The sequence below is a fragment of the Gobio gobio genome, assembly GCF_949357685.1.
Source record: "Gobio gobio genome assembly, chromosome: 13".
In the NCBI taxonomy this organism is placed as follows: Eukaryota; Metazoa; Chordata; class Actinopteri; order Cypriniformes; family Gobionidae; genus Gobio; species Gobio gobio.
The window spans coordinates 20,348,150-20,360,301 of NC_137106.1; the positions used below are offsets into that span (position 1 = coordinate 20,348,150).

Below are 12,152 nucleotides of genomic sequence, written 5' to 3' on the forward strand. Positions count from 1 at the left end.
GACACAAAGATGTAACTTTAATTTCCCCGAGCTGATTACTCATTAAAAACCTCACAGTCAACATGCTTTCAAGCCATTTCAAGTTTGATTTTGACATGACATTAGCGGTGATATCTAAATAGCTGCGTTGTTTACTTACTATTTAATTAGTCTAGAAAGCGCACGAAAGCAAGAGGTGGGATTTTTCAAATTAACTGATCATATCCAATCATGGAGGCATTGCCTCCTCTCACGTCACTTTCCCCCATACATTTTCGATTACCCTCCACCAAACCCACCGCATGCTTTGGGGTGTCTGTTTTAAATCAATGGATCAGAGGATAGATATGTGTGTTAGAAGCAGGAAAATTGGGCAAGCGTAAGGATTTGAGCGAGTTTGACAAGGGCCAAATTGTGACGGTCAGATGACTGGGTCAGAGCATCTCCAAAACTGCCGCTCTTGTGGGGTGTTCCCGGTCTGCAGTGGTCAGTATCTATCAAAAGTGGTTCAAGGAAGGAACTGAGGTGAACCAATGACAGGGTCATCATGGGTGACCTCATTGATGCACATGGGGAGCGAAGGCTGGCCCATGAGGTTCAATCAAACAGACGAGCTACTGTAGCATGCGAGCATCAGAACTGGACCATGGAGCAATGGAACAAGGTGGCCTGGTCCGACAAATCACGTTTTCTTTTACATCACGTGGATGGCTGGGTGTGTGTGCATCGCTGACCTGGGGAACACTTGGCATCAGGATGCTCTATGGGAAGAAGGCAAGCCGATGGAGGCAGTGTGATGATTTGGGCAATGTTCTGCTAGGAAACCTTGGGTCCTGCCATCCATGTGGATGTTACTAATGCGCCCTGCCACAAAGCAAAAATGGTTCAGGAATAGTTTGAGGAGCACAATGAGTTTGAGGCCTCCAAATTCCCCAGATCTCAATCCAATCGAGCATCTGTGGGATGTGCGGAACAAACAAGGACTTAAAGGATCTGCTGCTAACATCTTGGTGCCAGATACCACAGCACACCGTCAGGGGTGTCCATGCCTCGACGGGTAAGGACTGTTTTGGCAGTAAAAGGAGGACCAACACAATATTAGGACATAATGTGATTAGTGTGTGTATGTGTGTATATATATTTATATAAAATAGGTCTTTCTCAAAAATAGGTATTTTTTTCTATATTATATTATATATTATTTATACTTTTTTTAAGAGTCAGGTCAGCTCATAGCTTGAGGAGGTCTGTTTAAAGTGTAAATGGGGTCCATTTTGATTTCATGCTGTCTAAAGACTGTTTCCCTCACTCTGAGATATTCTTTGGAGTTCAGGCGCAATCTCAAACATGAAATGATACAGAAATTGAGCTGTAAATTTGAAAGGCTCTTTTTGAGTATTATGACTAGTGGAGTATTATTTGTGAAGCAATTCACTTCAGAGCTGGCTGAGTGTTCATTCCTGTATGACCCAAGATCAAGGATCAGAAACTCAGCTCAATGATGCTTTTGCTTTTGAATCAAGTGTGCGTGTGACATGAATGTCAAATAACACCTGTGCATGAATCTCTGGCTTGCTGAGCAGAGAGAAAATCACTCTTCAACGTTTAGAAGCTGAAGATCCATTCTTCGACTGAATGATGAGCATGTTTAATAGTGTAGAAAAACACAGATGGATTGAGGTATTTTATCTCAAATATCATGTCGACTTCTCAACATCGAACATCATTACACTGTACATGCCTCATCGTGACAGCTGCATTCACATACCGACCAGGAGGGAGGATGGGAGAGTTTAAATGCGCATCAAAGAGACAAAACTACACTGAGGCGTAGCTGCTGATGAATGCGGAGTAGACAAGATGAGAAATGGCAAAGAACAGGATAAGATAACCTCCGATACAAGATAACCTCAATCTACAGCATTAGTGGCACAATGTACCCCCCAAAAAATAATGAATTCTGTCTCATCCCTCATTTTCTTTATAGCAAAAGGGTTACATGAGAAACTTACAAATGACGTGAATGGGGTGGATTTTCGGTGGATTTGAAAGCAGAAATGCGAAACTTACACCACCATTCAATAGTTTAGGGTTGGCAAGATTTTTTTAATGTTTTTGAAAGAAGTCTCCTATGCTCACCAAGACTGCAATTATTTCATCAAAAATACAGTAAAAAAATATCAATAACATTTAAAATAAGTGCTTTCTATTTGAATGCTTCATTACTCCAGTCTTCAGTGTCACATGATCCTTCAGAAATCATTCTGATTTGGTGCTCAAGAAACATTTCGGACCCACTTTATATTAGGTGTTTTTAACTACTTTGTACTAACATTTTAATTAATAATTTGATACATTGCACTTATTGTGTACATACATGTTTTTATATTGTACTTACATTTTGAAAAATACCTGCATGTAATTACATCTGTAATTAATTTCTGTAGTTACATTTGTAATTACACTGTTGAGACTTACACCTAACCCTACCCTTAAACCATCCCTCCACACCTGTCCCTAACTCTACCCGTATCCCACCTCAATATCAGCAAATGTGTTTTGCAATACAATTTGAACAGAGTAAGTACATTGTACTTATTTTTTGATGTAAGTACATAGTAGTTAAGGCCACCAAATATAAAGTGGGGCCAACATTGTTATCAATAATGTCAATATTAATATTATCAATGTTGAAAACAGTTGTGCTGCATAAAATTTTTGTGAAAAGTTTTTTTTGAAACTTTTTTAAAACATTTGTGAAAGTTTTTTTTCCAGGATTCTTTGATGTTGAAAAGCGTTCAAAAGGAAAAGCATTTTTAACTTGTAAATGTCTTTACTGTCATTTTTGATCATTTTAATGCATCCTTGCAGAATCAAAATATCAATTTCTTTCCAAAATCTTACTGACCTCAACATTTTGAATGGTTGAATTTTATAAAATCCCCTACATTAATTCTTCTCCTTAAACTTGTGTATTATTTGAGCTCTAAAGTTGTTCCTGTCATTTTTTACAGTCATTTTACAGTCAGTTTTGTGCATTATGTTGTCATGGCAAAATTATTTTTTCAATATTGGATATTAAATGGACTGCATTTATATAGCGCTTTTAACAGACCAATGGCCATCCAAAGCGCTTTACACATTGCCTCACATTCACCCATTCACACACCGACGGCGGTGTCAGCCATGCAAGGCGCCATCCAGCTCGTTGGGAGCAGCTGGGGTTAGGTGTCTTGCTCATGGACACCTCGACACTTGGTCAGGTGGAACCGGGGATCGAACCACCAACCTTCCGGTTTGTAGACAACCTACATGAATCACTGAACCACTGCCGTCCCTTATATTACATAGAAAAGTATTTTTTTCTTCACACTAAAAACATGTTAACACGCATGTTGTTTATGTTTTGTCGTATTTTTGGTGCCTCAAGGTAACACACTTTTTTGTAAAAAGGAGAGACAAGTAAAAATGATTTTTTTGTGACAACATTATGCCACATTGTGCCACAAGGGCTGTCAATTAAGCACAACTTATAAGCACCACTTATACTGAACCTAACAGGCAACAGTACCTGCTTTCTCCAGGTAGAAACGAGGTGATGGGAACGTTCTCCTGGCAGTCTTGTTCCGGATGCCAGCTGGCCTTGCAGGCGGAACAGAACTCAAGTGTGCAAACATTGCACCGCACCAACTGCGGATGCGGCGTGTCAGACTCCTTCAGCTGGCACACGGCCTGGCACGTGGAGGACGGGCACCAGGTCCGGCTTGGGTCGAGCAACACCTCTGTAGGGGGGGTGAGAGAAGAGAGATCAGACGCAGTTTCCATGAGTGTTTATTTTAGGCTGCTTACAGCTGATGTAGGCTGACAGGTCACCATGGTTACGCCATCTGAGATGGAGGGGTAATAGAAAAGAGCAGCTTTGGCCTCATCTGCCCTCAGGATCGAGATACCAGAGTTGCTACTTATCATAGCTTTGCATAAATTCATTAGTTAAATTTCATTAAAGCAAAAAGCTGCATGAGGCCTGAGCATAACAGTGATTTTACGACTGGGCACAATAGGAGGCGGAGACAATGCTGTTCAATAAATGATTACATTTAGTAGTAGCTAGATTAATATATTCTGATAAAACGTGAGTGGTGCTTTCCTGTGCAGAATTTCTGGATGTCTGGCTGTAGCTATGCAGATGCTAAGTCATTCTGCTAGGGCCTTGCAAGGTGATGTCGAGGTGGTTTCTAGGTTGTCCTGAGTTGCTTACTGATTCACATCAAAACAGTCCATCCCAAGGGTCTATGATATTCTGGTTCCTATACAGCTTTGATTGTTTCATAATGGTTTTACTCGCTCATTTGCCTGATGAATATATCAAAAATATGTTAGTGACATTCTATATGGCTATGGTTATGGTTATGTAATGTTTGGTTTGGGCAATTATGTTATAAAGAGGACTTTCAGTAATATCTGCTGACAGACATTTTTAGCCGTTTTGAGTCAGGATGGCATGCATTTTCATCTGTCCCCATGTGCACTGTGACAAACCCAACACACTCACGCACGGCCACTCCATCTGACAAGGCAGACCACGCATGACTCCACATGAACTCTTGGCTCAGTTTCTGGGAGTGTGGATATGTTATAACCAACATTCCACTCCAGTTCCCTAGAACACTGATGGGCTAAATGAATGCATTTTACTCTCCCTCTCTCTCTATGCAAAATTGCAAATCTCTCATTTATGAGGATGTTGCCGCCATGGTTCTCATATGAAAGCATGAAAACCTTCAATACAGACCCAAGAGGAAACAGAAGCCTGTTTACACCTGGTACTTTCCCCGCCAGCGTAAAAAAAAATGAAAAAAAAGTTGCCAGCATTTTTTATTCTATTATATATTTTTTTATAATATTATTATATTCATGGCCCCCAGAATATTTCGTTGCGTGAATATCTGTACAAGCAATATACTAAAAGAAAGAACAAACCCTCTGCTTTTAAACAAACAAACAAAACAAATGTTTTATTCTAGCTTAATGCATTCTTTTTTTTTTACCAACATTTGAATGTGGGTAAGTTTCATAAAAAAGTTTTTGAGCTGAGAAAAAACGTGTTCGGATTCAGGATTATAGCTCGACCTGGGTCGACATTTCATTTGGTAACATTAGGCAGTTTAGATTTATATGCCGTTAAAATGTTGATCACGTTATTTTACATGCACATCTGCATACATGAGATATCATTTGTTTCTGCTTCTTCTTCACATGATCAGGAGATTCAATACTCTTTCAGAAGATGTGTCATAGCGCCTCCTATTGTACAACAGTGAAAACATGGAACGCCGGAAATTTTCGTCAATGGCGGGGAAAGAGTTGACATGCATTTTGGTAGATCAGACCACAAGTGGACGACACTAAATACAGGTGTAAACGGGGTCTAAACGCTTTGAGCTTGTCCACTTTCGACCACTTCCAAAGTGAGTCAAAAACACATTCAAGTGGTCGAATGTGTTCGAACAGCCACAAAAGAATGCCTACTCTCTGCCTTCTGACCTAACGTATAAACATTATTATACATATGCACTACTGCGCAGACTCTTGTCCCGAATCAGCGCAAGATGTCAGCAACACACAGCGTTGAAAGTGTGTGTGTGTGTGTGTGTGTGTGCGCGACAGGACAGAAGAGGTTGAAAGTGGACAAAAAAGATGGATTAAAACACCAGGTGTAAACGAGGATGTGTCTCCCTCATCTACTTGTCATCCGATTGACCAAAATGCATCTTAATACCAGGTGTAAACAGGGCCAGAGAGGGCAGTTCACAGCATCGGAACAACTGCAACACGTAACTACATTTATTTTTCTCCCTTATGTCTTTTTCATAGTAACGTAACACACGCAGAGAATCTCTCTCAAGCAAATGTATCCTGTGGTTCAAACAACTGGAGACTATCAGATTTTAGAGCCTGGATCCCCTACTGATGAAAATGATGAAAGAGAAGATTCATAAGCCGGGCATATGGCACAGAGCCTCAGGTCTTTTCTGTTTAAGGGAACCTTCATGCTTTTGATCAAGTGTAGCCAATTAGCAATAGTCTAATTTACTCATTATTAGTCTTTTAAACTCTGAGATTTCTGACTTGAAGATATATTTGTCAAAATTAAAAAGCATTTCAGCATACAGTCTGATTTGTGTTTTTTTCGTAGTAGGTTTGCAATGCTTTAAACTCTGAATTATGAAGCCATGCTCTGGAAATTGTACAGCCAAAAGGTATGAAGTTATGCCTCTCACACTTCAAATTGTTAGCCAAGGGTCATTTTTTTATATCCTGGATTAATGCAATTCTGGATTTTAACACGGTTTATAGTTTACCTTGGGTTCATAAATAACTCTGCAGCTTGCGTCAGCGCAAAACTTCTTTTGGCGTTTAAAAACTACTGTCAGAATTTACTAAAGACGCTCAGTGATAAATTACAGCTGAAAAGGCGTGGACAGTTATTTTTGTGGCTGACCTTATTGCATATGTATTTGTATGAGTTTCCCTTTCAGGTGCAAAATGTATGGGAGGAGAGTATTTAAATGAATCACTCGTAAATTTACTGGTGTTTGAGCCATTATTTTAGCATCTTAAACCAGACGCTAATGGGTAGATTGCGTTGGTCATTATGGAAATGATCTGTCTTGTGCGTCATCGGTAGATCACGGTAGATAACTAGTTTGTTACTCTGTACTTAATTTGGTTGCACCATTTGCTGTTAAGACAGAACTCATTATATTCACAAAATATAAAATTTCCTTTCAATGATCCGACAGTGGCTTGTGAATTTCAGTTTATTCTATTGATTCAAACTTCTTTTGCCTCATAATAAATTCTATTGAAACAATACTTAATCAAATAATAACATAATAGGTGCTTTATATTTATTAACATTAAAAAAGTATAAGTATTAATAAGGAATGATAAATAAATACTGATACAAAAAAGAAGAAATCCAATTTATTTAATTTTATTTTATCAATATAAATTATACATGGATTTTGCTGAGCTTTTATCAGCCGTAGACAACCACTTCCGCTTTTTCTGGTTACGCGTACGCATTATTTGAGTGTGTTGAAAGTTGTTATAATGCTACTCTGTGCATTCGCTTGGCGGCTTCTGAGACACTTGTTGCACACTGCAGTAAGCTAGATCGATATTACGCATGGTAAAATATGGATGAATACATGAATATGAAAATATGAATACACGCTAAATCATGAAAATTTGATTTAAACAATACAACTAACAAACATGTTTAGCAGTGCGCAAGGTGTACCTTAGTGCCCCTTTACTTTGTAACTAAGCTAAGTTGAAATTGAAAGGTGCAGTATGTAATATTGACAGCTAGCAGTTGAAATGGGTACTGTAGTCCAAATTCAAAATATTGGAGTTCACTGTTGGTGCTCATGCGGACAAAGTAGATTTAAATCCATTTTCCAGAAGAATTTTTTTTGCAAACGATAATCAGCAAACATAATGAGGTACAGTTAAACTAAGTATCAGCAGGTGGGCTCTCATTGAAGAAAAGCTCAGACAGTACAGGTAAAAGCCTCCATTCTGTGAAAGCATGACATCAGCTGGGCCTACACGTGCCCAGTGCAAGTCCACTCACATCCCTTTCATCCTCACACCTGCACTGGCCTATTTGTCTACTGTGAGTCACTCTGAGTCATCTAGGACAGCAAGCATGGAGCTCACCATCAACAAACATGCACACATGCCTCATCAGCTGCTGACAGACAGACTTTCCTCTTTCCACTTACCCTTCTCAAACTGCAGCTTCCTGTACCTCTGCATTATCTCTGTGGCCACCATGCATTCAATCTGAGAGAAAAAGAGAGAGAACAAAGCTATTTGAGTCTGATGGATACAAAAACCCCCTTTGCAGATATTGCATTCAGCATTTCAATTTGATCAGGGTAAACACACATTAAATATGGTTTCTAATCTAATCGCTAATCTAAAAAGCAGGAATATGCATGTTTTAATTTTTGTTTGGCAATTCTAGTAGTGCAGAAACGGCATACATCAGCTTTAAGGAACGCCAAAAAGACACATTAGTTGCTCTGATGCTTTGCATCTGGGTCTGATTCGTCTGGTTTAGCTGCTGAGATACTGAACGAGCCAGCCATCCTCACAATGAGTCTGCAGCGCCGAGGAGGAACCCTGCCCTCGGACTGACCTCATACTTGGAAGGATTTCGTGGTGCAAGCCACCGAGGGGAGAGTCATAGTGTGGAGAGGTTTCAGCATCCATTTTATGCTAAAAGAGCTTTAATCTCCTCTTGATCTTGCAGATCCATTTTAGGATTTTTATTTGGATGGTAAAATATTTGTTGTTTCAGAAGCAGTGACTATTGCAGGGTTTGTAAATAGTTCCTAAAACCCCATTAATTCTGACAAAGTCATACTTTTTAGACTCCCAACCCATACAGTGTTGAATAATAAATAGTTTTTTTTTTCTGTGTATGTATGTTTATATAGGCATAAGTATATGTATATATGTAGGGAGGTGTAGTTGTATATGAAGGTACAGGTTTATATACTAAGTCTTGAGTGGTGGAGTGGTGGCCTTGAGCACATGTATCATGTAATAATAATAATAATTATTTATTGTTTATTATGTTTTGTTTTGTGATACGGATGCCTTTTACTCACTATGTCATCATAAATAAAGTAACCTAACCTAACCAACCTAACCTAACCATACTGTTTAACAGATCATCATTAGTTAGACACCGTTAGTAATTAGTTCATAGTTCTGTATGTTATCTGTATATTCATGGGCCCCCTGAACTATCTTTAAGTGCCCTCTAGTTGAAAACCATGAGAGTAAAATTAAAATGTCCCTATCATGAAAGCAGTACTGACCAATCACAACTCTGTTTTATAATAATAAATATTTAGCATTAAAAAGCGGTGCAAAATTAAGGAAAATGTACATTAGCGTTCAAATGTTTGGTAATTTGGTAAGATTGAAATGTTTTTGAAAGAAGTTTCTTATGCTCACCAATGCTGCATTTATTTGATCAAAAATACAGTAATATTATGAAATATTATTGCAAGTTTGAATGCATTTTAAAATGTAATTTATTGATGTAATGACGAAGCTGAATTTTCAGCATTATTACTCCAGTCTTCAGTTTCACATGATACTTCAGAAATCATTCTAATATGATTATTTGATGCTTAAAGGGATAGTTCACCCAAACACGAAAATGTGATGTTTTTCTGCTTACCCCTGAGGCATCCAAGATGTAGGTGTCTTCGTTTCTTCAGTAGAACACAAATGAAGATTTTTAACTCCAACCGTTGCTGTGTGTCACTCATATAATGCTTGTCAATGGGGTCTAATTCTATTAGAGTAAAAAAAACATGGACAGACAACTTCAAATTAAACCCCGCAGCTCGTGACGACACATTGATGTCTTAAGACATGAAACGATCGGTTTCTGAGAGAAACCGAACGGTATTTATGCAAATATATCACCTCATATCAGACGAATGTATTCAGCTCTCCAGACTGCCATCACTTCCCGTGAGTGAGGTCAAATAGCAGCCGGGTCATAGAAATATACATAGAAACCGATCGTTCCAAATTCTTCTCTCAGAAACCGATCGTTTCGTGTCTTAAGACATCAATGTGTCGTCAGGAGCCGCGGGGTTTAATTTGAAGTTGTCTGTCCATGTTTTTTTTACTCTAATAGAATTCGACCCCATTGACAAGCATTATATGAGTGACACACAGCAACGTTAAAAATCTTCATTTGTGTTCTACTGAAGAAACGAAGACACCTATATCTTGGATGCCTTAGGGGGTAAGCAGAAAAACTAAATCAAATTTTCGTTTTTGGGTGAACTATCCCTTTAAGAAAAGAAAAATATTATTATTATTATCAGTTAAAAACAGTTGTGCTGCTTCATATTTTTGTGTAAACAGTGGTACATTTTTTCAGGATTCCCTGATGAACAAAAAGTTCAAAAGGACAGGGTTTACTTTGACTAATGTAATTAATGCATCCATTATTTACATTGCTTGCATAATTATAATGCAAGTTGATATTCCGATATTTTTTTTCCCCAAGCACATTTTACCAATTCCAAAACACATTCATTTACTATCTATTCACTACTATAAATTTTAGTTTTTAATCATTTATAAGTGATATATAATTTTTAAGGAAGGCTGGAAGTTAAAAACACCTAATTGCATAATTATTAAGCAGGTTTTACTGTTAAAGCTGCAGTCCGTAAGTTTTGCCTCTTGCTCTGCAATTGCAGTTATTTGCATAAATCATCTTTACGTGGGTTGTGCACAGCTCCTCACCGCGGATGAATCTAATGTATTGAGGAGTGTGTGTGGCGGTCATTCATTCACCGCACCGGTATGGATACTGTACTTCGGAATCACAGATTCTACATCTTGGAGTATAACCTAAATAAAAATTTGCACCGGAAAATGTCATCTGAACAAGTAACATGTCTGCCACTTTTGTTCTGACTAACAGAGAAAAAAGCATTACAATAAATCGCGCTACCAACGGTGAATTAATTTAACGATCGCTTAGCTCATATCAAATCAAATCGTGCAAATTATTATTATTGTTATACTTTATTATCAAACTGTTAATGTTAAAGGGTTAGTTCACCCAAAAATGAAAATTCTGTCATTAATTACTCACCCTTATGTCGTTCGAGACCCGTAAGACCTCCGTTCATATTCGGAACACAAATGAAGATATTTTTGTTGAAAGCTGATGGCTGAGAAAGGCTTCAGTTAGGCCTCCATTGGCATTCAGTACACTTATACTCCCAAGACCGATAAAAGGCACTTAAAATGTCATTACAAAGTCCATCTCACCACAGTGACTCTACAATAATCTTACGATGCGACGACAATAGTTTTTGTGCGCAAAAAAAAATCAAAATAACACCTTTATCCAGCTTGTTATTGCCTTCCGCGTGTGCCTCCACGACGCATGCGCGAGAATATGACGTAGCGCCGGGGCTCGGGATTCCATGAAATGCACACTCTAACCCCATTTTGAGCACTACGCCGAGACCTAAAGCACGATCAATGTAGAATCCAACAGCTGAGATACGCGCGTCTTCCTCTGATTGTAAACAAATCACTTCTGGGTCATCTGTCCGAACGCCGGATCTGCGTCATATTCTCGCGCATGCGTCGTGGAGGCACACACGGAAGGCAGCAACAAGTTGGAAAAAGGTGTTATTTTGATTTTCTTTGCGCACAAAAACTATTGTCGTCGCATCGTAAGATTATTGTAGAGTCACTGTGGTGAGATGGACTTTGTAACGATGTTTTGAGTGTCTTTTATCCGTCTTGGGAGTATAAGTGTACTGAATGCCAATGGAGGCCTTTCTCAGCCATCAGCTTTCAACAAAAATATCTTCATTTGTGTTCCGAATATGAACGGAGGTCTTACGGGTCTCGAACGACGTGAGGGTGAGTAATTAATGACAGAATTTTCATTTTTGGGTGAACTAACCCTTTAACAAAATCAGCATTGCGTGCCAATGTGTATTTAGTGTGTATTAGCGTCACCTGTAGATTTCAATTTCTGTACAGTCAATCTTTTGCTTTTGACTACAAGTGAATCTCCAGTTGTCACTGATGATTGTCGTTTGGATGTTTCTGGATTACAATCCACCATCAAAATGATACGTTTATTTATTCCAGCTGCTGTGAGAAAAGGCTATTAATGATCTGCCACCTGCAACATCCTCACAACATCTTCCTTCTTAATGTATACAGACGTGACATAATGACACAAATTCGAACAGCGCCATGCTCAAATTTCTTGCGGAAAGCTACCAGTACCACTCAAATTATAACACATTATTACAAGCTTACCGTTGTGAATCGGGCTAAGGTAGGGAGATGGTTTTGAACGCTGGCTAGTTATGTACTTGCTCAAAAATGGATTTTGGATCATTTTTAACCAAAAAAAGTTACGGACAGCAGCTTTAAAATAAGCAAATTCAAATAAAAATGTATTAAATGCTCATGAGAAGGATGTTATACTAGAAATCGCAAAATTAAGGCATGACCAGTGGACAGCAAACCACTCATTGGTTTAGCAGGGTCATACAAAAACAGGCCAAAAAGAAAAGGCAAATGTT

The 12,152-nt window shown here is 38.6% G+C and overlaps 1 protein-coding gene across 4 annotated transcripts in view; it reads right to left on the bottom strand.

Annotated features, from left to right (window-relative positions):
• The window catches only part of rnf144aa (ring finger protein 144aa), a 46,542-nt gene that overhangs the window by 11,773 nt on the left and 22,617 nt on the right, over positions 1-12,152 (bottom strand). For all 4 annotated transcript variants that reach the window (XR_013817761.1, XR_013817762.1, XM_079833177.1 and 1 more), the window contains exons 4-5: positions 7,773-7,833; positions 3,551-3,761 (exon numbers count right to left, since the gene is read on the bottom strand). Coding sequence is in view for 2 of the 4 variants with exons in the window: in XM_079833177.1 (XP_079689303.1) it covers positions 3,551-3,761; positions 7,773-7,833 (272 nt within the window). In the remaining 2 variants the exon portion in view is untranslated. The remainder of the gene's footprint in view (positions 1-3,550; positions 3,762-7,772; positions 7,834-12,152) is intronic.